Genomic DNA, 27483 nt, shown 5'->3' with positions numbered 1-27483 from the left:
AGACCGTCGGTGAAAACAGGCATTAGCCTCTGTCATATTGTAGAGGCATCAATGTTTTTGAGGTGCTGAGATTTTGATCATAGTGTAGCGTTTGGTAGCGTTCTCCCTGTCTAGCGATATGGCAGTCTATTTTTGCTTGCACGTGAAATTTTAATCTACACAAATAAAATACATTTCAAATTCAACTGAAAATCGATTCAACAAGGCACCGATAATAATTAATAACACAACATCTACCGGAACGCCAAAAATGAATAAGTAATTTCAATTTCCTTCTTACGATATTTAAAACTTTATTTAAAATTATATACAAAATATTGGTTAGTAAAACGGTCTGTACTATTATAGCATTTATAGTGCTAAAATTTTCGCCAGCTTTATAAAATTGTGATTGGCAGTGATAGGAAAAAGGTAAACGCTTCAAGCGATACTTTTGCTTAAATTTTGCCAAAAAAAAAAACACTCAATAAGCACTCAAGTGTCAAAATGCCTACAGGATACTTTTTATAAGTACTGCTCCCGAAGCCACTACAACACTATAATAATGCAGAACCGCGGAAAAAAGCACAATTAAATTACAATAAATAAATAAATGAGCATGAGTCTTTGTCAATATATCCATATTTACATTATACATAACGATTTATATACAACCGCATCAAAACCGTCCTAGTCTTTTAGCCGGTTCAGTCAGCTTTAAGTAAGCTAGCTAAATAAACATTTAACATCAGAGCTCGCCTCACTGATACGCCGCCATAGCGTATCCGAGCAGATAATTGAAAATATTATGTTTCGTAATAGTGGCCAGTGCATTTTAATATTGTAGTTAATTTCTCTGCCGAGCCGACATTGCCGCAGCGTCTCAGTGAGGCGTAGCTCTTTAAAAAGCCGGCCTCGTCGCTGGCCAAATAGATTTTGATACATTTAACCGATTTCGATTAACACATTACCAGCCGTAGCCGGCTACAATTATGTCCCTAAGTACGGCCACCCCAGCCGCCCATAGCCAATGAGTAACAATTTAAAAAGCTAACGTAAAGCGTATTCAACATAGCTCGGGCTACTCCAAAATGCGTCCTATCTAAGAGATCTAATATTTTAAGACTTATTTGTTCAAGTCGAAAACCGCATACTATGTAAGGAGTCTTAAACATACATACAAAGTAATCGTTATTAGCTATAGCTAGAAATTAGAGTTTATTTTGTTCTGTCAGTTTTCACCTAACCTAAAAACAATTTATATAGGTGATGCAATAATATGCGGTGTTCGCGATACAAGTCACGTTACACCTTATCGTGTGAGCGATAAGGTCGCGTTTACGTCCATATGGATATGTCGGGTCATCGCTAGCTTCTCTATATTATACGATCTACGGCCAGACCGACAGCATTACACATCTGTAACACTGTCGTCCGGCTTAACTTAGTTCACATCCAATAAAGGCCGCGTAGTCGTCCGATACTTGTATACAGAGTTTCCTCATACACCCAAACTTATAATTCATAAACACGTAGCATAATATCATACCACAAAAACTTTCGTCATCAAAGAGTATAGATTGCAGATCTTGCATACTTTTACGTGCTAGTTACGTACAGCATACGCACATGTATGCACTTGGCGTATACGTGTTACGTATTTTACGTATACAAACATCGCACAACCGCACGGGCCGAGGTCAACTCGATAACAAAACTTGCGGCGCCGGCCGCGGCGACAGTCAACAGTCACTTCTCGCCTCGCTGAACACAACCTGCAACATTTTCATAACTTATTATTCTTTTACAAAGATAACTTCTTTATGAATTTCAGTCTCTAGTCAGTTATCTTTGTCATATAATGGCCCAACTACGTCTGTACACGCCGGCAACGTATTCAGTCAAGTTCCAGCTCATAGAACAGCCAGGCAGAGTCGGTGTGTTACAAGACTTACAGGAACCATTTGGATTTACTTTTGACCCCCTTAATAATATGAAACTTAAACGTTCTTATTATAACGGCAAGATAACCGCGACACGTTCCATATGGAATAATGCTGTACTTACTACGCGACATAATATACCAATAATATTTGACTGTGACTGCTGTGTAACTCTAGGGTTGACAAATATCCCTAGGGTTGACAAATATCCAAAAATTGCGGATTGGGGATATCCGGTAAAACCCCACGGTGCTTCGCTCCCCGCTTAAGGCAGAGTTACGGGTTGATAAAAATTCTCACCTAGGGAGCGATAGACAGCGGTCGGAAGCGTCTAGCGCGCGCGGCGTTGTGCGCGGGTGGGCCGGGGGGCGGCGCGGGCGGCGGGGGCGAGCCGGAGGACGACGACCCCGACGTGCCCGCGCCGCGCGCGCGACCGCTCGAGTTGCCGCCGCTGCTGGGGGATGAGAGTTTTTAATTTTTTATAATGTATGTTTAGACGTAGTGGAAAGACTCAGCTAAATATCTATCTACATGTTACTTTTACTTCTGCTTTTTACTGTTTTGTACTTTTTAATGGATAAGCTAGATATTTTTAGCTTAATAGACAAGAATAAAATATTGTGCAACATACAACAAGAACATACATCGTATCTCTTACTAAGTACTATAAATATTTACACGGCAAATGACCGCAGAATGTCTTCAATGGCTATTTGTATTTGCATATTTGATGTAGTCGGCAAACAATCACCACATGACATGGTATGTTTGACAAAGTATTGACCTTATTTGCCTATTTGACAAATATGACCAATACCAAATACACGTATCCGTACCTTTGTCGGTTTTCGACGCACATCAAGAGTCAAATAGGTACCTAAACAAATAAACCGTCTACACAATTGACGTATTCAGAAATCAGAAGAGCGCGTGCTGTCAACTTGTGTAGACGTGGTGTATTTTCAGTGTTGTGTATCGGACGTGAGCCAAACGAAAACCAAACGAAAACTATGAATTGGGACAATAAAACAGTGTTAAAATTCCTGGAGTTGTACCAAATTAATTCATGTATTTGGGATCCACAGCATGAATCTCATAAAAATAGACAATGTGTTAATGACGCTTGGAGTAATATCAAGGAAAATTTGGGGTTAAGCTGCAGTATTAAAGATTTGAAAAAGAAGAAAGAGTCCTTAATGTCAGCCTATAGAAACTATAAGACTAAAATAAGGAAATCGGAAAGATCAGGTTCTGGTTTTGGTGATGTTTACCAACCTACATGGTTTGCTTTTTCCTTTATGGATGGTTTTTTAGGATCAGTTTACACTTGCAAAACATCTCGAAGTACAGAGGTTAGTATTAAAACATTATAAAGGCACAAATTATGTTGTTTGTTTATTTAATTACAGTAATAGGTGATTTGAAATGTGAAACATTAATCAATGAAAAAAGTAATAAGCAAACTCATTTCTGATGTCCACTGGATTCCTCGGAGACCTTCTGGGAATATTGCATTACTCACACCTGGATTTTCGGGTACACCGTTCTTCCATGAACCCGGGAACTATTAAAATTTGTCCATCATATACATCAAGTGTCTCAGGTGGACTATATCTATCTGAAGAACGCGAACGTCTACTTTTTCTTAAAAAGTTGTGCATAACTATACATGCCATTACAACTTAAATTGCTGGTTCTGGTTCGAGCAGCAGGGGTTTACGTAGTACTGGCTAGCTATTGAAACTGGCTTGAAGCCAGTTTTGATAGCAATCTTCTTCTGTTGCCGACAACTGTAAAAAATGCACCATTAATAAAACATTTATGCAACTATTTATGTATTTACTTATATAACTATCTATCTACTATATATAAATAACAAAGCTATCTAAATAATAAAGCTATCTAACACTGAAAGAATTTTACAAATTGGACCAGTAGTTCCTGAGATTAGCGCGTTCAAACAAACAAACAAACTCTTCAGCGTTATAATATAAATAGTAAAGATTTTATATTTTAGGATGAAGAAGTGATTGAAGATACAGCTATAACTAGAACAATTATCACAACCGATGAACCAAATGAATCCATTATCGAATCCAAACCCACCATATTACAATATCAAGAATCATCTTCCATTACACCAATACCACCAGTTAGAAGACAGAAAAATCCAAGAGAGCTAATAGAAGCTAAACAACATAATATGGGAAATGCCTTCAATTTTATGAAACGAGTTGCCCAAGAACGGCAACACCCAAAAAATGAAGATGATGAATGCAGCATCTTTGGGCAGCTCATAGCAAGGAAGATACGGAAGCTATCTGAAGAACGTAGAGATATTATGATGGTTAAAATTAACCAGCTATTTGTAGATGAACACATCCTGAATAGGGATAACGACAAGGTCAAAGATTAACTGTCCGTCTATCTGTCTGTCTCCAGGGTGTAACTCAAGGTCAAGGATTGATATAGCTAGAGATAAGATCATACTTCCCAACACTATTTATGATGGTCCAGCTGATACATTCAAAGATTTTATAACCCAATAGGTATTAATTGATTAATATGTTTTTGTGTTTTATTAATAAAAGTTGATTAAAATTTAAAAAATGTTTACCTTAGTTTCCTCCTTTACACTTTTGTAGAGAGCAGCACTTCCATTAAATTGTTTGACATTATTTGGCTTGATATTTTAAAAGCAAACTAAAGGCTTTTGTAACTATCGCCTGTGGCTAGGAATCTCAAGGTAACTGCCAGTCTCACTTTTGAAGGAATAGCGCATCCCTCCATTATGTATCCTTTTTGGAGATTAGTGGTTCAATTTTTTGCAATAAATATTCAAAGTCTGTAATTGACATCCCGGCAGCAAAAGTTAAATTCATTTCGTAAAAAAATTCTCCATAGATTCCCTAGAATAAAAAAAATAATATTTTTTTTAAGCTGATTTGGTTAAATTTTTTAAAGCATTTTAAAGAAGAATAGGCAGTAACTTGGTACGATTTTTATGAGTAGTCAGCATCCACCAGAGCCGGGCTGTCCATTAGGCTGATTTTTCTGTCACGCTGACGGTCGGCGCTGATATGTATGTAGTTATATGTAGCGTTTTAAAGTTGCGCGCGCGTTAGGCGCCGACGCGCCTCCACACTCAGTGAGCGTTTTCGTGTAGCTCTGAATGCACGTACCGACGAATACAATCATGGTCAATCGTGATATAGACACCGATCGAGTAATTCACGGTGATCAGCGCGAGACTTAAACGATCCGATCTGACTGATCAGCGCTGACGAGCTACGCGCAAACCGTCGGCGCTGACGATCAGCGTGACTATGTCTATGTTCTTTTCACTATTTGTATTTTTTCACGCTCTGTATGTAATAGTTACATGCAGTTAGATAATAAAATCCAGCTGCCAGTTGAAGCACGTCCATAGTATTGGTGAACACAAACCTTTTGAATCGAACGTTTGTAAGTTTGGTATTTGACGGCCATGTGTGGAAGGTCTAACTTGCCTTTATTTGCTTGTTTTTGTTTTTGGCAACATTATAGACGTATACGTCAATAATGTTGCCAAATACAACAAATAGCCAATAGCAAATACAAATAGCCATGTGAAGTGCCACCATAACAGATAAAGGTAGCGCACCTTAAATAGTTATACGCTGCGCAAATATTTTTAAAAGTAAAAGTTTTATATAATCATAGAGTTGAAGTTCAAAAAGTGTATTAAAAATTACAAGGTGCTTATTTTAAAAATATTTTCAAATTACATGTATTACAACAATTCGGGGCATATTTTCAAGTATAAAAATGAATTATAAAATCGACAATTTTGCTATAGTCGCCTTCTTAAAAGGCCGGCATCGAACCTGCAGCTCTTCTAATGTTGCGAGTATCCATGGGCGACGGTAGTTGCTTTCCATCAGGTGACCCGTTTGCTCGTTTGCCCCCTTATTTTATAAAAAAAAGTTCTAACCAACCTGGGCGGGTGCTGCGCGTGCGGGGTGCGCGTGCGCGGTCTCGCGAACCGCAGGTTGAGGTCTCGCGCCGGGTCGGCGGCGTACTTGTCGGCGTTCTGTCGGCGGCGGCGCAGCGCGGGAGTGAGCTCCGCGGCGTCGGGCGCGCGGTCGCCGGCCCACGACGCGCACTTCGCCAGACGCACCTCGCCGCCCCCGCCGCCGAGACGCGCGACCGGGATGCGGGAACCGCTGCCCGATGATCGCTGGGGGATACAGAGTTTTGTTGTTGGCATTTGAAGTAAATTACGCGTCTAGCCGAATCGCTACGTCTGATGCGAGTTCAGTCCGTACCTGGCCGAAGTAGACGAAACACTATTTCTATGATACAGTGTGTTCAACAAGAGCGTAGCCGACATTTTACATCGAAAACCATAACCAACATTGAAAAAAAACCACTTAATCACGTTCAGTGACTCTTTGTCTAAAATGCTTAGCACAAAACAAAGCAGTCTCTGTGCATGCGCCGAGTTGACGACACGTTTCCCGCCATGAGTACCGCCCGCGCCGTCGCGTCACGATATGAAGCGGTGTTTCTTTGTTTGCACCCAAAAGGGCCAAAAACGTCGCATTCTCAAGCTGCAAATACATGCAGAAGTCAAGAGCATTTGTGAGCAAGTGGGTGAAACGATATTCTGAAACCCGGAGCGTTGATGACCTGCCAGAAAGAGGGAAAATGAAAAAGACGACTCCCGCCGAAGACAAACGCATTGTCCAAATGTTTAAAAAAAATCCTCGGTTATCTCTACGTTCAGCTCAAGAAAAACTGAAAGAACGTGGGCTTGATGTGTCTCTCAACACCATAAGAAATCGACTGGCGGAATCGGAAGTGAAATACAAGAGCACTATAAGAAAAACCCCTTCTCTCCGAGACTTACATTAAAAAAGAATGGCGTGGGCGCAGGAAAATCTTGACCGCGACTGGGACCACGTAGTCTTTTCAGATGAAGCTTCTTTTTGGGCATCGAATATAACATCTCGTGCTTGGTCAAAAAAGAAAAACCGGGGGCATGAAATTGTCCGTGAGAATGAACTAACGAATGATTAGATGTTAAAATTAGATCCAACCAGGTTTCATCGCCATTGATGTTATGATGTGTGGCTTGCAGAGGTAAATGTTGCAAACTAGTTGACTCCAGAAAAAGTAGTAATTTGCGTGAGCGCGAAGAAGATTCGTCAAGTGAATTCGTATTGAAGTCACCCATAATTATCAGATGTACGTAATCAGCACTCAACGACTCCAAAACAGACTCTAATTGGCTAAAGTAATCAACAGTAGGAGGGCAATAAACAACTCCAAGAACCACTTTCATTCCCGTAATGCAGACCTCTAGGAACAGAAATTCGGCGGAGGCGGAATAATGTAAAGGCGAGCTGGCAATAATTTTATAAGAGAAATCGCTCCGCAAGTAGATACCTACACCACGTCGATCGCTACGATCATTTCGAATTAAAACAAATCCGGGCAAACTGTAAGTCGTGGAAAGTAAATTAGGTTTAAGCCAGGTCTCTGAGATCAGAAGTGAATGGATATTGTTACCTGGAAAAGTGTCCAAAATTTCATTAAAGTGACTAGGCACACTTTGTGCGTTGATATGACACACGTTTAGTAACTGGCAATTGTGCACGTCAAAAGTTTGATGCAAAAGTTCTCCTAAGGTGTTTGTTACAGAATTAAAACTATCATCGTTGGATAAAAAAGTAGATTCACTTGCCGAATGAAATGAGTCACTATCAGAATGAGACATATTATTATAATAATTATTTATGTATAATATTCAATAATAATATATTTTATAAAATAATAATAATATAATAACGTTTAATAGGTAAAATAGTTATTATTATTATTAAATGCAGCTTTGCATATATCACTTCTCTCTGTCATCTGTGAATCTCGGATTTGGATCAGTCGTAGTGCGAAAGTAGTCTTAGGACGTTTAACATGATAACGATAATATCCGATGATATCTGGGGGGTGAGCCAAAATCTTTTCGTTTTCGCTTCGTTATAGAATCGCCGATGAAAATGTATGGAATTGACATAAGCGTTCGTTAATATGACGTTGACGTTCGACTCGTCTTATGTCAATTCCATACATTTTGATCGGCGATTCCATAACGAAGCGAAAACGAAAAGATTTTGGCTAAATGGCCAGTTTTGTTGATTTGGTTTGTCATTATCGTCTCGGGTAATGTAAAAGAGCTGTGTAGTCCAAATTACATGTAGTACAAAACTGACATATCTTTAAGTACCCAGGCAAAAAGTTGCATTACATATTTAACGTGGGAGAGCCATGGTTCGGCACGAACGGGCCGGCTCGTCCGGATAAATACCACGGGCTCACAGAAAACCGGTGTGAAACAGCGCTTGCGCTGTGTTTCGCCGAATGAGTGAGTTTACCAGAGGCCCAATCCCCTACCGTTTTCCTTTCCCTATCCTCTCCTATTTCCTTCCCTACCCTCCCCTATTCCCTTAGCTACCCTCCCCTATTACCCTATTCCCTCTTAAAAGGCCGGCATCGCACCTGCAGCTCTTCTGATGCTGCGAGTGTCCATGGGCAACGGAAGTTGCTTTCCATCAGGTGACCCGTTTGCTCGTTTGCACCCCTTATTTCATAAAAAAAATATCGACATTGTCGTGAAATGCTTACGTCTCGTAGCGAGCCGTCGCCGCCGCCGCTGCCTTCGGATTGCCGCACCGCTGACGAGCTCCTGAAATTGGCGTATTTACTGTGTAACACTACTTTAACAAAATATACAGGCTGCAATTAAACCTACAGGCCAAATTTTTTTCAGGGCTTAGGTATCATTAGGAGAGTTCATTTAACCAAACTTATTTTTTTAAATGGCATATTTTATCCCATTTAAAATCGTTGCAGAACGGTCACTTCGCGGCGGTGGGTATGAGCGGGGGTGACGCGGTTGGAGGCGCGCGCGCGGGGTCACATCACGCGCGGGCGACGCGTAGTGTCCATTGTGGTCTTTTTTTAGGATAACTTTCGGAAGTTATTTCTCAACATTTTAGTACTGAGTGATTATAAAAGAAAAAATACGTGTATTTTTATTTTCAACAAGCATCAATATATCAAAATTTTGCCGGAAGGTTTAATTGCACCCTCTATAATAACACCATCAAAATAAGTATTTTATTAGGGTTAGTCGATATTTGAAGTTTTTTTTTATAATGTTACGTTTAAAATCATTCTGGATATTATCATAGGAATTTATCTGAATGTTACCTGTCTGGTATGGCGTCGAGGCGGGTCCGCTCCACGGCGGGACTCTGGCTCTTCTCGCCGCTGCGAGTCGACGACCGCTTGTCTCTGTGATGTTCCGTGGCGTCGTAGTACACGGACGCGTCCTCGTGGTTGCGCGGCGCCGGCGGCTCGCCGCTCACCACTGAGTGGATCTTCACGGCCGCTGAATAAAAAGGACGGAACGGTCGAATTGAGAAACCTCCTCCTTTTTTAAAGTCGGATGAAAGTGAATAGAAATTGCTGCTTTCTGGGAATTTGTGGCATTTCCATGTATTGTATCTCCGTTGCGTAGCTTCGAGTATTATGATCGCTAGTTTGGATGCAAGATAATAAGTAACTTATTATCTTGCGAGATTGCACTAGGAACACTACGCTTCAGATTCCATACTACTGACGCATTTTCGTGTCCCCTGCAGTGCGGTTTAACCTTTACGATTTGAGTAGTAATTTTAACTCTGTCAGAACCTTTATGCCAACGACATAAGGCAGGCGACAAAATTTGTGCGTGATGTAATAATATTATGATGATGTTACCGGAGTGCATCGGCGAGGCGGTGTCGGGGGGTCGCACGCGGATCTCGAGGCGGCTGGACACCGTGGTCTCTGCGGGCGGCGGCGCGGCGGCCGGCGGCGGCGACTCGCTCGATGACGACCGGGATATACTCTGTGGGATATTGAAGTTTATATAATTGATTTGTTTAATGTGTCTACACATTGTCGTTGTTAATGTAATTTATGCCACATAGCAAGAGCGTATACGTAACACACATAGCTGAACTCCTGAAGATCTACCCTCACACTGCAATGGTGCATAGTGAGTTTGTTTCCTGACGTAAAATTTTTTAATGGTATTTTGATATTTTTTATGGTATTCTGTTATAATAAAATTGTGTTGTGGATAAAAATTAATTCAGAACGGCGACGCTGCGCTATCGCTGCGGCGTTGCAGCTCAACGCAACATTTATGGCTTCACTCTAGCATCTATCTAACACAATACTCACGGGCAGCGAGCGGGCGCGCGGGCGCGGCGGCGTCTCGGGTCGCAGGCGGGCGGCGACGCCGCGCATGACGTCGAGCGAGTACCGCAGCGCGCCGCCTCCGCCCTCGTCGAACGACGCCTGCTGCAGCAGCGGCGGCCGCAGCTCCCGGACGCGGCAGCCTGATAAAATTATTATTGCTTTATTGTCATTCACCGAAGCATGGTGGTTAAAGTGATGTATGCCCGGTTTCTGAGATGTTGACTGGTGTTTATCCATTATTAAACGCTTCTGATTGGCCAACGTCAAAATATTAACCAATCCACAGTGTTTGTGAGTAGATACACTCCTGGTAAATATGTAAAGTAGGTTTGTAAATTGTAGCACATTTTAGCGGCAAAGCAAAATTACAAAATTTCATATCTTTGTGTGATTGGGCTTAAAATATTATCAACCATAAAATTAACTTAATTTCTTATACGTAATAGTATTTACATCTTGCATTTGTTTTTAGACATTTTATATAATAACACATAAGGAACATGGATGTGGGCTTAACAACATGCTCATACTCGTACGTTGGTGGCCGAAGCGTATTTAACTTTTAGCCAATCGTATGAATGGGGTATTCTTTTGATAAAAAAATATATATATGATAGAAACGAGGTTTAGTATCATTTCTAGACGAGGCCCGTCATCACAATCTTCTTTACTATATACAGAGGGGGACAAATATAATAATAAACTATGTCAACAATATACTACACACACAGAATAATCGAGGGGGCGTGGTCACAAAAGTCCTAATGGGTTGGACAAAAAACTTATCGAGGTGTGCGTACATGAAATTGGGACGCAATTGACATTGGATTATTCTAATCAAGGTGTGCGTACATCAGATTGAACTGTAACGTAACTGAGGCTGGACTGGTACGTGACAGGGGGTTAGCCGGGTTACAGTAAGGCTCGTCCTACTCACATGCCGATACTGTATGTTACGTACGGCAGGTGTCTGTGTGCGAGTGGTGGCGAGGCCGCCCCCTCTCTACCTGCGGCTCTGCGTATACATTATTAAAATATTTACTTAGGTTTATACATATAAATATATTATGATACTCTGTTGTACAACGTTGAGTGGTTATACTTTTTGTAGTCCTAAAACTGTACATATTATACCACTTACTTAACAAGTCATCTGTAAGACCAAACATAAGTGGGATCAGACACTAGTCGAACTTTAAACGTCGAGTCAATTAAAGGAACTTTAAATATGAATCAACTACCCTGTGAAACTACGTCACAAGCGGATTCGCTCATCCGTGTATCGTTTTAAGACGTTTTAATTCCTATCAGTATCCAGTATACTACCGGTGCGCACGTTTGATTGGCGGTCAGTCAGTCAGATCATAATATTATTATAAATAGTCCTCTCAGGTCATAAAATTTTCCGCTTTTGCGACGATCTTTTAGCGGTAGTGTATACCATTATAACACTATGTCTCACCGATAGCAGGCAGCGTCCAGCAGCGCGGCAGCGCAGGCTGCAGCTTGGGGAAGGCGTCGATGCCGGCGTTGTGCAGGCAACACTTGCGGGCGCGCGCCGGCGACGACTTCTCCGATTTTGGCTTCTCCGTCTGTTAAACACGGTAAATCCATACTAAGCGAAAGTTTGTCTGTCTGTTTGTCTGCCTGTCTATCTGTCTGTTACCTCTTTACGCCTAAACCGTTGAACCGATTTTGGTATGGAGATACTTTAAGTCTCGGGAATGGACATAGGATACTTTTATCCCGAAAAAATGTACGGTTCCCACGCGATAAACGAATTTTGGCGCAACGGAGTTGCGGGCGTCATCTAGTAAACTATAATTTCGAGTCAATTGATTTACATTCTAGATATAAACTTATTTGCCCGGATGCAGAAGAAATCAATAATACTACAATTAAGCATCGTCGATGGAGATATAGAACTTGTAGCATATCGGTAGGGTGACGTATCTTGTGACAGCATTGAAACAGAAGTTTGGCAGCAGATATTGTGTAATATTTGTCATACGCCCGTTGTTTTGCTGTTGCAAGACTAAATTACCGGGTTATTAAAATATTATAATTTGTTTTTCGTTTTTTTAAAGTAAAATACTTACATACTTTACTACATAATCGCTCACTATCAGGCCTCTCTCCCTTACCTCAATCTGCTGCGGTTCCGTGCGCTGTGGCTCCTGCGAATCAACAGTCTGTTGGGAGTGCTGCGTCTGCTGCGAGTGCTGCTGCGGCGCGGGCAGCTGCGTGCGCGCCGCGTGCGAGCACGACGACAGTGCGGACACGCGCGCGCGGTGCTCCGGGGACTGCACGTGTTTTGACTGTAGCCAAACATATCACTATTTTAAACGACTTCAAAAAAGGAGGATGTTCTTTACGGATCAATTCAGATTTCAGACCGCATAGAAGCACTTCTAAATTTGTATGGATTTGACAGACTTCAATTGCGTTCTCACGCAGTCACTGTCATGCAAAACATCTACGCGTCGCGCTGCGGTCCGAATTGACCCTAATTCGACCGTATATATTTTTTGCTCGCAGATAGCTACGTCGTTTATGGACCAATTTTTATGAGTATGATTGTTGTTGATAAAAAAAAAAACGTTTCCAAGGTGATCCAATGACAAGTAAATACTGTTAAAGTTTATATCACATAGTTCATACCTGTAGCTGCTCTTGCTTCCACTCGTTGTCGGTCGTCTCTTCCGAGTCATCGAACTGCGATTTCCACAGCGACACCAACGTCAACGCTCCACCTTTTGTCACCTAGTAACGAGAACGTTATTGGTAATATCTTTCGAAGTAATAGACGTAAGGCCATTTACATTCGGTAAGAAATATGAACGTCTAGCTTTCTTCTCGGAGAGAGTTTAAACTATATTGAAACGCATACCTGCTGCAAAGCGGAGACATTTTCGTCGTCCATGACAGCAAACTGTGTGAAACTCTGGTCAGCGCGGTTACGGCCCGTGCGCCGAGTTCCTGCAATACACACAATCATGTTAATATGTATTGTGCTTCTTAAGATTATAATCTCTGATCCTTTAGTTAGTCCGTTACAACTAATTACATACACAATAAACACTTCTGAAAACCAATATTTGATTTTAAAAAGTGTTTTAAATCATTATGTTTGTGTGTATATTATAGCTATTTAAGCTATTTAAATCTTATTAGATCATTAGAGTTTCGGAAAACAGCATCAAATTCTATCTTTTTGTGTATGCAAAAACCTTATTATGTAAATAGCTCTAGCTATATTTTTCGTACCTCTCTTAAAGTGCGTGTCGGAGTGAACACTGTCCACATCAGCAACTATACGTGGACTGTTGGGGTCTCCTGAAACAAAGTGTGATCTTAAGGTATGTTTATACATGCGAAGCTAAGCCTTTTTTAGCAAAAAATATTTTGTCCAAGTGTAGCCTTTAGATGTTTTTCGTTACTCTACCTGTGATAGAGGGCGTGGCGGGTGCGAGCTCCTGCACGCAGGTGGGCGGCGCCGTCACCACGCGCAGCCGCAGCAGCGTCGGACCACCTGCGTACACGTCGAGTCAGCTTATTACGTAACACAATATAAGAAGCCAATAAGTACAGTTATGCATGAACACAACCTTAATATTTCTAATAATAAAATAAAAGGCGAATTGGTAACTGTTTGTTCTTAGTAAACTATGATAACCAATAAGTACTGCATAAGGCATATATCTCGTACATACCACCGGGAGCGGGGGCGCGCGGCTTGCAGGGCGGGACACTCTGGCGCTGCGTGCCCGTAGTGCCTGTCACCGCAGATGTACTCGTCTCCTGGACATAATAAAGTTATTTAAGATTGATAATTAATCGACAAGAATTAATGTCAAAACAGTACAATAACTAAAGTATGGTCGCCGAGTGTTCGTTTTCGTTTATATACGTATTCGTTACTAGTATATTTATCATTCGGGCACCACTATGTTGCTATTTCTTTTGCAGAGAAAGAAGCGGCAGCAATGTTTCGTATGCGAGAGAAAGAGTCAAGTAGCGATAAACCACCAAACACAGGACTATTATAGTCACTATAATTTTTTGTTCTTCTATGAAATTGTGCATAATATTGTTGATTCGTCGGAATTACTATCTGAAATTAGCTTAAATACCAAGTTTAGTGCACGTAGAGCACATCGTACAAATTTGCTTTACAGGTCTACAAGAATAATATTTCTTACTTTAACCCTTTAACACGTATGGCTAGAAAATATAATGAATTAGCTAAAGACAGCTTAAAATTGGACATTTTTGAACACAACCGTAATAAATATATTAAAATCGTCAAAGACATCCTCCATAGCATATTTACCTCTGCAACTTATGAGTGAAATAAGTTACGTCCAAATGTACTGCGTTATGTTAAAAACCAAAATTTGTGCTAGTTTTATGTTAATATTTTAATGTGTGCACATATTCGTTACTTTGCGATCTAGATCTTACATTTAAATGTATATTAAATTTATTTAGTTGGGATTGTAATGTGTTTTGTGCATTTAAATAAATAAATAAAATAAAATATAATTAAATACCTTAGCGTGTCTATCAGGCGACGGCACCGGCGTCGTCCTAGTCTCTGGCTCTTTTTCCGTTTGTTTCTCCGGATTAGACTGAAACAATATTATCTTTTATAGCAAACTGGATTCTTCGACATTTGCTTTAAAGTTACCAGTACATGTACCATGTCCAATTTTTTATTTTTTATTGGCCAGTCAGACATATTATATGGATTGTAAAAATTAACATTTTTGTAACAAACTTTAAACAATTTATCAATAACTTTCTTTTGATTCTTGTCATTTTTCTTGTAAATTACAATCATAAAAACATAAGCAATGGTTCTAAATATCTTATATATAAAATAAAATTCTCGTGTCACAGTGTTTGTGTGAAGGCTTAACCGATTTTTGTATGTGTGTACTAGATTCGTTAGGCCTGAGAATAGGTTTTTATCTATTTTTTATATTGATAATAGAAATAATTTATACGGCAATACAACGTTTGCCGGGTCAGCTAGTCTTTAATATAGATAAACCACTCACATATCCATTATGGTGGTTGGCGTGTCTGGGCGACGCGGGCGTGCGGCGCGCTGCGGGCGTCAGTGCGTGCGTGTCAGTCGCGAGCGCCACCGTGCCCGCCGTCCCTGCGTCCGTCTCGAGCCGTCGCCGCGACTGTTACGTACGTTTTAAAGATTATCCATCTTTGTAAAATAGATATTTATGCAGCTTATAACTAATTGTAATTACTGTTAAGGTGTAAATATTATATCAGGAATGTAAAACTACTTGCTTTACATTCCTGGCACATTATACTTTTAGAAGATATTTGGTGTACCTATCAAACGGAAAAGGTGTATTGTGTCACTTGAAAATACAGGGTGCAATTAAACCTTCCTGCCAATTTTTTTCTAAGGCTTAGGTATCATTAGGAGAGTCTATTTAACCAAAAAAAATTGGGTGTTATTTTTTTTTCAATGCCATATTTTATCCCATTTAAGGATGTATATAAAATTTATAAATTCAAAGATTCTGACCTAAATTCGAAATATATAGTAGAATATAACATCCTGCATCGATTGATACCAAAAAATCAATACCTTACCGATAAGTTACGTGAAATAATTCATTTTAAAATTTCCATTTATCATACGTAATGTTTGCCGGAAGTGTTACAATTTTTGAAAATTCGTCAGAATTGGTAACTTTGTATCAAAGATAAACATCTAAAAAACTGCTTATCAATTTAATTGTACGGTTTGCGATTTTTTAAGCCCAAGCTGGGTTTACCAGTAATTCTGGGGAAATATTTCAAATTGAAATTTATGAAAATTATCCTTCGAAGGGTGCGACAAGACTTTATATGAACTTGGGCGGGGGCGCTGCTGGTAAAGAAGAACTGTCAAATATGTCGTTTTTGTATGTGGCAGCGTTAGTTCCTTTTTTCGCCACCTTCATTTATAACTTTGCCGAGCTTTCTTGGCCGCCATTTGCGGTAGTCAAATTACAACAAATTTTTTTCAATAATAATTAAATATCGAATAAAAAAAAATCTATTATAAAAAATCATTATAATGAATAATAAGTGTCTGGGTGTCCAATTTTTTAGATATTTTGTACTTTCATAATTTAATTGGACGTTACTACGTCCTTATATACGCAATTTGACCTTATATACATCCTTAAAATCCTTGCAGAAAGGTCACTCGCGGCGCGGGGGAATGAGAGGGGGTGACACGGGATGAGGCGCGCACGCGGGGGCACGTCACGCGCGCCTGAGGCATCGTGTCCATTAATTGTAGTGTTTTTTAGGATAGCTTGCGGAAGGTATTTCTCAACATTTTAGTACTGAGTGACTATAAAAGAAAAAATACCTGTGTTTTTATTTTTAACAAGGATCAATATATTAAAATTTGGCAGGAAGGTTTAATTGCACCCTGTACGAGTATATGGTGGTTGTGAGAAGTCTTACTTGCTTTTATTTCAGTATAATTATTAGAATCCGAACAATTACATTATGTCATAATATAACTTTTCCAATGTGCCAAAATGTGTTTACATTTTTTGTCCTAGATTTTAGTTATTCGTTGCGTTAATATTTTATTTACTAAGGGGGTACAACATTTTTGTTATGAAGTTATTGTTATAACTTACCCTTTCAGCTTGGTGATCTGGTGAGGGCTGGTGCTCCGCTGCGCCCGTGGTAAGTGCTACTCGCGGCCGAGAAGACACAGGCTGCTGTAAATAACAAATGTTATCTTTGAAATACGAGAAACAATACATTGCAAATATTGATATAAATTCTGCGTACAAATAAGTCTTTAGATCTCTAATATTTAAGTTGTTTACGGACGAATATCCATGCTTTGTTAAATAAAAACGAAAAAGAAAATACAGCGATATTCTAGGTTTTTACTTTTACAGAGCGCCATATAACGCAAGAGAGTGAAAGAGACAGCAATATCGTACCTCCTTCTCCCAATCATAGGGATCGGAGTCACGGATGCCACGGCGCTTGCAGCAGCGCTCGAGCAGCGCGTGCAACATGGTGTAGTCGGGCGTGTCGGCGTACTCCAGGGATTGCACGTGTTCTAGAAACTGCCGCAACTCCGACGGTAGGTGCTTGAGAAGCAGCCGATGATCGTACTTCTCTTTCATTACGCCCACCTGTTCAAAAAAGTGGTAAGTTGGTAGGTTGTGTTTCAGTTGATAGAATGACTCTGTGACTTAGTTTTGGGCGCCAATTCGTACCTCTGGTATTTGTTTACATGATAAAATTATTTATTTAAAACTTTATTGAATTTCAACATGTACGTTGTCATCCGTCAGACTACGTCGATTCTCACATTATATCCTCTTCTATTACAAACTTCAGAGCGAGATGGCTACCTGTTCCTTGTCCTTGATCTTTCTCCAGGGCAGCTGGCCGTTGACGAACTCGACCAGCATGTAGAAGAGCGACCACAGGTCGTCGTGTCGCCCCATCTCCTTGTTCTTGTGAGCGTTGATCGACGCGTAGCGCACCGTGCCTGGAGATAAAGTTATATTTTCGTAATAAACGCATATATAATATAATGAGTTAGTACTTTAACGTTACATTCTTGCTACTCTGTCCTGTAAAATTATTAAGTTTCGAGATTGCAGTTTTGTATACAAGAAGGCATTTTACGTCACGCAAAATCTCGACTTTTTGTGGCATTTTGTATCCCCTTAATTTATTACCGTGACGCTTAGAATGAGTCTCCCCCTCCTCCTATATCTATGACATAACAATCTTTATCTGCCTTACCTCTGAAACCAGCAGCATTACGCGGCGCTCGCACCTGGCCGCTGCCGGTGGTGTACTGTCGTGCCAGACCGAAGTCCAGCATGTACACGCGCCGACACGTCGTCGGCAGGCGGCCGATGCTGAAGTTACTCTGAGGGACAAGATTACTGTAAGTATGATAGACAGAACAATATATATTCAGCTTACAGATAAGAAATTTTTAGTGCGTTTCAAAAATCAGAACAAACACCGCCATATTGTAATGTGTCACAACTCACGAGTAATTTATATCTATTTTGCATCTGCACCAGTATGACAGTCTTCCAAAAGATCCATATAGAACTACCAACTCAAAGAGATAAAGATGGTTTCAATCAGCTGAATACGAAATGAAATAGTTTCCACTTGTAGAGTAACATAGTTTTAACTTTTAGCAAACTTCATAATGGTAGTGCTTACCGGTTTGATATCTCTATGTAGGAATCCGACGGCGTGTATTGAGTCAATCGCCTTGAGTATTTGCATACCGAGCCTGAAACAGAAAGAAAGAAAACAGTTAGCAGGATTTTAACAATGGGAAGACCATTATGTCACTAATTAATATGTAATTTCCTGGCAGCATGGAACACATAATATACCTCTTTTCGTCGCATTAACAAACGAAATATATTCTTCACACTCGCTGTGGTGCGAGAGAGACGGCAACACACCTGAGAGTGGTGGAGAGCGAGAGAGACGGCAACACACCAGCCTGCCTAGCATACACCAACGAGATATCTCACTCTACATGTTTTCTCGATGTTTGATGGTTTGTCTCTTCATCTCTATTGATCATAGCATCACAAACATTTTTTCTCGCGTAGATCTATCGTCGAAATAACACATTTTTATAGAGTTTTGTCGAGATAATGTCGAGGTTTTGACATTATAAGACGAGTAGTTTTTAATTATCTCGAGAGTGAGATATCTCGTTGGCGTATGCTAGGCAGGCTGAGCGTGGTGGAGAGCGAGAAGGCGCCGCGGGGCTGCGCGGGCCGCAGCTCGACGAGGTTGCGGCCCTGCAGCTGCATCACCACGCAATTGAACCGGCAGATGTGACATACACTGTGGTGCGAGAGAGACGGCAACACACCTGAGCGTGGTGGAGAGCGAGAAGGCGCCGCGGGGCTGCGCGCGCCGCAGCTCGGCGAGGTTGCGGCCCTGCAGCTGCATCACCACGTAGTTGAACCGCGCGTTTCGCCCGCAACCGATGAATCGGCAGATGTGCTCCTTGCCTGAGATACATAATATGACTTATTAACTAACTAACAGCCAACGAAAAAGCACTTCCAAAATCATGTTTTGGCATAGACAACGTCTCCAAGTTATATAATAATATTATATAACTTGTAGACGTTTAGTTAATATTTAATTTAATTAGCATTATGACGCATCTAAATGTACCCAAAAGCTAGTTTTCAGCACAGGCAAATATGCACTTATACCAAACCTACCTTGCAGCTTCTTGAGCACGGCGACCTCCATCTTGAGCACCTGTTTGGGCTGGCGCGCGGACTCCACCTTCAGAGCCACGCTCTCCTGCGTCACCAGGTCTAGACCCTCGTAGATCTCGCCGAAACCCCCGCCGCCGATCTTCTTCACCACCTGGACATTGGGATGATTAGAACTGAGTCAGATATTTTATATTATATTAGCAGAAACAATCTTGTGGCAACGAATCTTCAATTTTTTAATTTGACTGACTGTGTACAAGAGTACTTATTGTAACTACTTGAAACAGGATTAATTGAAAAACTGCAACGAATCAAGTTTCTGATTTTTGACATGATTTTTTGAGGATTTTCTACAAACATTTTAACTTTTGATTCACTTACAAAAAATAGAACTTTCCAACTTTTCTAAGCGGGTTTAATTTGACTTTAATTTGTTAGTTTCTAAGTATAATGATTTTATCGTTGTATGGTTTCCACCATATAGCAATAAGATCGTTATATGGTGGAACGTTAGGCGCGTATTAAGCGTTTTTATAAAGTGAATTCACGTCTCCTTGCTGGAGCACTTTTAACTACAAAGCCCTACCTATCAGTATCAAGGTAGGTAATTTCATGTTTCTGTCAAGACCCACCTTCCATCTCTCCTTAACGACGTGTCCGGGCTGCAGCAGGTCCTCCGTCGCCATGGTGATGGGCTGCGCGCGCCGCGAGGTGTCGCACCGGGACGCCTCCTTCGACCGCCCGCCGAAGTTGGGGAGGGTTCGCGACCTGCAACGAGAGCACTTGTCTGACAAACAGATAACCTGTTGTAGTGTACTAGCTGCAGTGTCAATAGACTTTGCTTCCTGTCTGTTAACCACTTGTAAATACCAGAATAAATTGGTCTTTAGATACCGTTGAGATAATTTGTAAGCATATGTCTCCTGTACAAGAGGAATCGTACATGGACTAACGCCCAGTCATAAGGGGTATTTTTAGTTTATGATAGCCACACTGTCGTTGTGTACCACAACTTGTAGTAAGACACGACTTCAAAACATTTTACAGCAATCAATTTTTGGTGTCATATCACGATCAGCTGTCCCAATATATTTTAGAGTTTACACTTTAGACTGATGATTACACGACTATCTTATACACAATCACTGAGGGTCATTAACAACATGGTTACACTGTTAAGTCGGGAACAAAGTAGTTGATGAGTTAACAAATAATCTCGTGCGATGAGTCAGGCGTGAGGCGGCTGACCGTTGACCTGTACAGAGTACACACCAATTACATGTGGCATTTTATCGCCGTATCCCTTTGTCTCTCGGGGAGGCTCAGTAAACAGTTATACAGCGAGTGTGGTTTAGGCCCGTTTGCGCTGTAGCCCGTAAGTTAATCGTGAGTTTTAGTAACGCGTTAACTCTTTTAACTATTGGTATTCATAATAGAAAAAGCTTAAGTGATGATTACTTTTGACGAAAGATTAGCAGTAATCGTGAGTTGCCCAAATGGGCTTTATATACCAAAGTAAATAGGATATTTTCATTAATAACACGTACTTTTTTTACTGGTTTTCTAACCAGTAAAAAAAGTACGTGTTATTTATAAAAAATGTCCTATTACTAATTAACGGTATAGTATCTACTATACCGTTAATTAGTAAGAAGTTGTAAACTTCTTACTAATTAACGGTAAATATGTATTTACGTATAATAGGTATACAGTGTGGGTCATTTAATTAGTAAGACGGTTAAATCTATATATTCGATCCTTGGCCTCTCATGGACATTGACATTGTCAATGTTTTCAGTTGATGCGTTAACCTGCAATCAGTACTTACTACTTACTCACCTCAATAATGGGTTTGTTTGGATTCTCGGAGCGCTGGCGACTTCAGGCCGCCGCTCCTCTCTCTGAAAAACAAGACATGTTTTAGTTTGTATTCACCTAGTACTTTCTAGTCTTTATGAGGCTACAATTGAACTATTTCTAATCCCTATGGGCTTAGAAGAATAACCTACCTATTGCTAATGTAGCTCAAGTAACGTTTTGGAAAAAACATAATTGTCATACTGTCATGCAATCATTTGTTTTGCGACTTTGTGGAGAGTCATTCTACATGGTACGTTTTCGAGTAACACATTTAGTTTTCTACCAACTTCTTTGCATATTATAAGTTTTCCAAAGTCCACTCGTCGCGGACAAACTAACAGTGTGGATATCAAAAATAGGTCAGTCCTATATTTGCTAAGGACGTATTGTCCTTGAAATAAACTCACTCGCGACACAGCCTGTATAATTTGCAAGACGGTTTGCTCCATAGACCTCATGTTGAACTGTAACGCTGAACGCTTTATGTAATACTGTATCCTCGTTATTACGCCACGTAACCAATTATACAACTCCTTATTCGACGCATAAGTGTGAAGTAGAGGAAAGAGGGGGGATTGTTAAAACAATATTTTGTATTAGCTTGTTAGTCGCGGATATTGGTTAGCTGAACAAAAATATTTGTTAATGTGTTAGAAAGAAAAGAGAAAATGTTGTCACAAATTATTTTGGATGATGGAAAATATTGACGAATACTTAAAATCAAATCTCTGTATGTGAATGGATAATATAATAATATTTAGTCTCATGCTAGGAAACGTCTCAAATTCTCAATACCTAACTTTATTAAAATACCTAGTTAACTACGATGCCGTCGAACTTAAATAAGTACATAATATTACGTCAAGATTTAGAAGCATCAAGGCAATAATAATGTTCGCTAAAACGTTCGATCAGATTACTTCTTTTACTTTACCTCTTCATGAAAAAGTACTTATAGCAGAATATATAACCATTAACCAACAAAGCGTTAGATAGTACCTATGTATAGACACAAAGCTCGGCTTCCCCGCGGCTGTTTGCCTCATTTCCGCTCCTTTGAGGAGTCAGCGGCCAGGTGACCTTAATGGAACTACCGCGACATCGAGATACGCATAACCCTTGTACATAACACGGCACACTTGGTTTGCGTAGTGCGAAAAGTTACTGAAAAACGAATGCCTCTTTTGGGGATTGATATCACGCTTAATGAAAGCTCTAATCCTAATGCATTGCAGCTTTTTTAGACCATCAGTATAAAAACTACGGCCATAAGCCATTATGCTAACCTACATCACCTGCTCTTAACTAAGGTTTCACTTAGGTTCGCACGTATCCACATAGGGTCTATGGCCTATGGTATGCCATCAATATACGCCGAAAATAATAGAAGCATATTCACACAGCGCGACTTCTTCGTGTGCCTTCTATATGACCTAACTGCAGTTTTATCATTACGTGTACTTATATCAGAACTTAGACACTGAGAAATTTTAGCCCTGAAACACACGTTATTATTCTTCTGTTCAGAGGTTTTGCGAGTTTCTTAAGCCGGTTCTTCTCGCCGGGTTAGTTAAAGAACCGGTGCATGGTAGGCACCGTATAGTTTCTACGTTCTTTTTGCGACATTAAGAAAAAAAGAGGTTATAATGGATAATATGGGACGTACCTGTGGCTCATTTCGCTTAGGGCGGGGCGCGGGCGCGGCCGCTGATCCGGAGCCTTGGGAATGGGTGTCTGCAGACGACGACGATGACTCTGAAACGTTCAACGGTTAGCTGAGCATTTGAAATTAAAATAACAATATTATGTAAAAGTCGAAGCAGATTGATTTTCATTGCTATGGAATCAATGAAAATGCCAAGCCCTTAGAACTAGAAACTTGAAATGCCGGCACGAAATTGAACATTCAAGAAGGTTTTGCTGTGATCCCGGCCTTTTTTTTATAAGATAAGAGGGCAAACGAGCAAACGAGTCGCCTGATGGAAAACAACTACCATCGCCCATGGACTCTCGCAACATCAGAAGAGCTGCAGGTGCGTTGCCTGCCTTTTAAAACAGAATTGTCCATTGCTCTGAAGATTTACTGCAAACTTAGCAAATATACTATAAGGATTTAGTGTACCAAGCCTATCGCATACAAATCCTAAGCCGCTAAAGTGGGATTCGGCCTGGCTTAACAAAAGTACTATCCGTTTTACTGAAGAATTCTACCTTTGTAGCATTTATTGCTACAATTTCAGGTTTTCAATAGCAAATGCAGAGAGTAATTGGTGCAACTGACCTGACTGGTTGGACTGGTTGGGTGCCGCCTTCTTGAAAGACTCCTCCCTGTCGCACCCCGGCTCCTGCTCCCTGAAACAAATAGACATGTAACACATTTTATATATACAGAAAACACTCTCTCACCTAATAAAAAGACAGCTACACTTTATACACAGACGCGATAAAACTGTCCTTGTTTATCAAGCTAACTACTTTTGTTTTGCCAAAACACTTTATAAGGTATACGTCCGTACACACAAGCTATAGCTTGTGGATCTTTTTATTAGCTTTGGGTCTCTACGCTAAAAATAGCGATTAAGGACTATACCTGTGACCTATAATATAACCTTCTATGCTTCCATGGCCAGCTTAACTACCCAATCTAATCGGTTTTAGGTCCGGGACGGAAAGACCCGACATTATTTTCCAATTTCCCTGTAGCAACCCGGAAAGCTACATGTGCGTGATCGGAAAGCCACTTCGCTCAATATGCACCCCGCAGAGCTATTGAGTTTTGGGGAATGACGTGACCAAAAGGAATTAACTATTACACTCTTTCCTTACCACACTATACATTTCTATCCATACTTCCATTCTAAAATTATAAATGCGAAAGTGTGTCTGTCTGTTACCTCTTCACCCCCAACTTTTACTGAACTGAACGTTACTGAACCGATTTAGTTGAAATTTGGAATAGCGATACTTTGAATCCTGGGAAAGGACAAAAATATACAGTTCCCGCGCGATGAACGAATTTTAGCGCAATCTAATTGCGGGCATCATCTAGTAACAGACAACTGTATAATATTTGTTTTACTGATATTACGTTACTTCATACTAGAGTCTAGACCACTCGACATACACAGTAGCGTGATTGTAATACCCATCTCTGAGTTTGATTTTATAACACGACTGAGTTACCCCTCTATTTATTCGTATTGTGTTTTTATTTTACCGAAGTAAACCTCATGAGAATAAATCTTTATTTCTCTAAGGATTAAGGAAGTTATCTTTATCCCGACGAATACACGTGTCGCTTTCAAGGAAAATATGAAACGCGCGATTCGGGACAAAAGCAACACTGACCTTCGGTTTGTAGTTTGGACACCTCAACGGCTTACCCTGTCTATCAAAGTAATTATTCGGATTTATATATATGCGAATAATTATACTGCGATTACGGTATATGAATACCTAATATTCAAGTATTGGTCGATAGCACACATTTGTTAAGGTGTAAATATTAAGTATATCAGGAATGTATTCATTTGTATTGTGTCACTTGAAAATATAATAAGTATTGTGGTTGTGAAAATTCTTACTTGCTTTTATTTCAGTATAATTATTAGAATCCGAACAGGTTATGGGCCCAGCAGGCTTCCACATTTACTAGGTAATTGACATCAGCAAATAGAGGCGCTGCAATCCAATTAATGTTGCTCCGCAAGCAAGCGACTAAAACACGTTTTCTAAACCTGATTTTTTTAATCTAATACCAGCATAATACAGCGGCGATCTAGGTAAGACCTAAAAAGCGTCTGGATCGGCCGTGACCCCATTCCGCTAATGCCGCGCCACCCCTCCCGGGCACAAATAGACATCAAGGATCGCCGGGGGGTTCATTTTGTTTCGACGACAAAGTAATATCGGTTTTTGCGCGATAAATTCGTGTCTTGGTGTCCTAACATTGCTATTAAAACGGTTTCCTTCTAAGAAAGATAGGACAAGGAGATATATTGAGAAGAATATAATAGAATTTCTGGTATCTGTCAATATTGCTATATATATATATATATATTTAGCATTTCTATTGTGGGCATGACTCATGCTTAGCCTGCTGGTTATAACTTATAATATAACAGAAAGCGTTTCTTTTATGGAAGGATAAACGAAGAAACAAGGATATCAGTAATTTTGTCTCTAAAATCTGTCAGTATTTCTATTTTTTCGCTTTTCTATATCCTTTAAATTAAGGCTGGTAGACAAACATTGATAGCAACTTAAGATTACTTAAGATTTGTGGGTTAGTGATAAGGACGTGCGACAATACCTATCAATCAACGGTCAACCCCACACCAGAGTTATTACTTTTATTATATTTTCGTTTTAACCATGTAATGCCGATTTCCCAAAAAGAATATTCTGCTCTCAGAGGCTCAAAGGATGAAGCCTGAAGGTTCCCTACAAGTAGCGATTTATACTGACAGCCGATACACTGACTCAGAGTGGGTTAAATATTCAGCGCTGTCTTTGGATCCGCGACGAGTGAGCGCGGTAAGTGCAGCTTTACATTTTTAACGACAGAAGCGATGGCCGACCACTTGTTTAATGCAATATTCAACCTCGCTGGAAAGTACTGGAAGACATCGCAGTTATCACTCTACGATGAACTTTCATAACATAAGGTGTAGGCAAAGTAAGAGTTAAAAGGCAATATTATTTCTTTAAATACATTTGATTGGCATTGTAATCGCAACTCACTTTAACATGCATGATGCATATTAAAGTTAAGAGTTTATCATCACACTATCACACTTCTACCTATCAGGCAGTATATGTCTGTCACAAAAGTGAAGAAATTAAAAAATGGCAACATTTTATTTTATTTTATTTTTTATTTTATTTTATTTGGGACAACAAACAATTGCGTACATGCTTAATACTAACACGACATAAGTAAATAATGAAATTAAGGTAATTACGCAACCAACACCATTATCCACAATATAACTTATTTTATGAACAATATAACAATACCGATTACAAGCAAATATAACAATACCGATTACAAGCAAATACCGGTAACGTTTACATATTGTAGTAGTCGATCAACTCACGAACGAACATCGTTGTGTCATCCCTCTCAAATCAATCTAAAAAAAACGGATGACACTACGATGTTGCCACTTTTTAATTTCTTCGCTTTTTTGACAGACTATACATCTCTGACAGATCATTCTATCAGAAGATGACTTTCTTATCAGGTGCCTTACTCCCGAAACTGATATCGATTTCGATTTTCAATTTTCAACGGTTTTTGACACTTTAGACATCTATTTTAGATGTCTAAAGTGTCAAAAACCGTTGAAATCGAAAATCGAAATCTTGATCAGTTTCGGGAGTAAGGCCCTGTGCACTATTTGTGCAAATTTAGTTTGTTATTATTTTTAGCAATATTTCGCGAAAACAACTTCCACCTTTAAGTAAATGAGTGAGTTTACTTAAAGGTGGAAGTTGTTTTCGCGGAATATTGCTAAAAATAATAACAAACTAAATTTAAACTATGGATTTCCGCAAAGTAACGCCTGATTCCATTAACCACTATTTGTGCATTACATAGGTACCTACTTACAACCTTAGACCAAATAAAAAGTCCTTTTATTTGGTCTGATCTTACAACGAGTTAAAAAGAACTTAGCGTTTCAAAAAGAGTTTTCCTAGAACGAGGTGCCTAGTAACTTTATCGTGTTATACTTTAGATATTCCACAAATAGAACAGAATTCACGCTTCACTGAAAGCCTAACTAGACCCTAGTCTAGATCTATATCGAGCCAGCCTCACGACCTTGGCAATGCCGACGTGCCTCTCGTGTAACAAAATATGGTTCGACGAATTTCCTGCGCCTTCCCAATGGGGAAATAAGATGGAAAAATAACAAAAGGCAATTTCTCACGTCTGAAATTTACACGCCGGTGTAAGGGTGCGGCTACGTTACTAATCGACGACATTTTAGAATTGATTTTTCGCGTAAATAGAAAAGCTCACCTCGGAGTCGGGTGTATTTGGCTTTATGATTTTGTCACCACATTGAGGCTTAGCTCGGACGCCGCGCCTACGTTCATATCCATCGCAATCCACGCAAATA

General features: G+C 40.0%; 2 protein-coding genes across 6 annotated transcripts in view; one reads left to right on the top strand and one right to left on the bottom strand.

Moving 5' to 3' along the window:
- Positions 1–1486: 1486 nt before the first annotated feature.
- Positions 1487–27483, bottom strand: part of LOC121726761 (tau-tubulin kinase homolog Asator) — a 50727-nt gene continuing 24730 nt past the window's right edge. For 2 of the 5 annotated variants that reach the window (XM_042114243.1, XM_042114247.1), the window contains 26 exons: positions 23637–23707; positions 23022–23110; positions 21335–21396; positions 20128–20263; positions 19496–19646; positions 19135–19276; positions 18462–18534; positions 18024–18153; positions 17624–17763; positions 17204–17401; positions 16889–16972; positions 15278–15409; positions 14768–14845; positions 13928–14015; positions 13660–13746; positions 13482–13550; positions 13105–13193; positions 12876–12977; positions 12359–12532; positions 11677–11806; positions 10197–10354; positions 9729–9858; positions 9177–9357; positions 8589–8649; positions 5900–6141; positions 1487–1754 (listed from right to left, as the gene is read on the bottom strand). In XM_042114243.1, coding sequence (XP_041970177.1) covers positions 1586–1754; positions 5900–6141; positions 8589–8649; positions 9177–9357; positions 9729–9858; positions 10197–10354; positions 11677–11806; positions 12359–12532; positions 12876–12977; positions 13105–13193; positions 13482–13550; positions 13660–13746; positions 13928–14015; positions 14768–14845; positions 15278–15409; positions 16889–16972; positions 17204–17401; positions 17624–17763; positions 18024–18153; positions 18462–18534; positions 19135–19276; positions 19496–19646; positions 20128–20263; positions 21335–21396; positions 23022–23110; positions 23637–23707 — 3166 coding nt within the window. In that variant the 3' untranslated portion in view covers positions 1487–1585. Of the gene's footprint in view, positions 1755–2222; positions 2377–5899; positions 6142–8588; positions 8650–9176; positions 9358–9728; positions 9859–10196; positions 10355–11676; positions 11807–12358; positions 12533–12875; positions 12978–13104; positions 13194–13481; positions 13551–13659; positions 13747–13927; positions 14016–14767; positions 14846–15277; positions 15410–16888; positions 16973–17203; positions 17402–17623; positions 17764–18023; positions 18154–18461; positions 18535–19134; positions 19277–19495; positions 19647–20127; positions 20264–21334; positions 21397–23021; positions 23111–23636; positions 23708–27483 lie in introns of all 5 variants that reach the window. The other 3 variants (XM_042114245.1, XM_042114246.1, XM_042114244.1) reach the window with 3 other exon arrangements.
- On the top strand, positions 2861–4445 carry LOC121726764. The gene is made up of 2 exons (XM_042114250.1): positions 2861–3274; positions 3940–4445. The coding sequence occupies exons 1-2, from the start codon at positions 2933–2935 to the stop codon at positions 4336–4338; spliced, it is 741 nt and encodes a 246-aa protein (XP_041970184.1). The 5' UTR covers positions 2861–2932; the 3' UTR covers positions 4339–4445.

This window comes from Aricia agestis, chromosome 5 (genome assembly GCF_905147365.1).
Source record: "Aricia agestis chromosome 5, ilAriAges1.1, whole genome shotgun sequence".
NCBI lineage: Eukaryota > Metazoa > Arthropoda > Insecta > Lepidoptera > Lycaenidae > Aricia > Aricia agestis.
This window is presented reverse-complemented; position numbering and strand designations above follow the sequence as displayed.

Excerpts from the sequence above, each read along its gene's own strand:
- LOC121726764 (XM_042114250.1), top strand. The coding sequence starts at position 2,933 with ATGAATTGGGACAATAAAACAGTGTTAAAATTCCTGGAGTTGTACCAA. Across the intron at positions 3,275-3,939 it reads AAACATCTCGAAGTACAGAG|GATGAAGAAGTGATTGAAGA; the intron begins GTTAGTATTAAA and ends TTTATATTTTAG.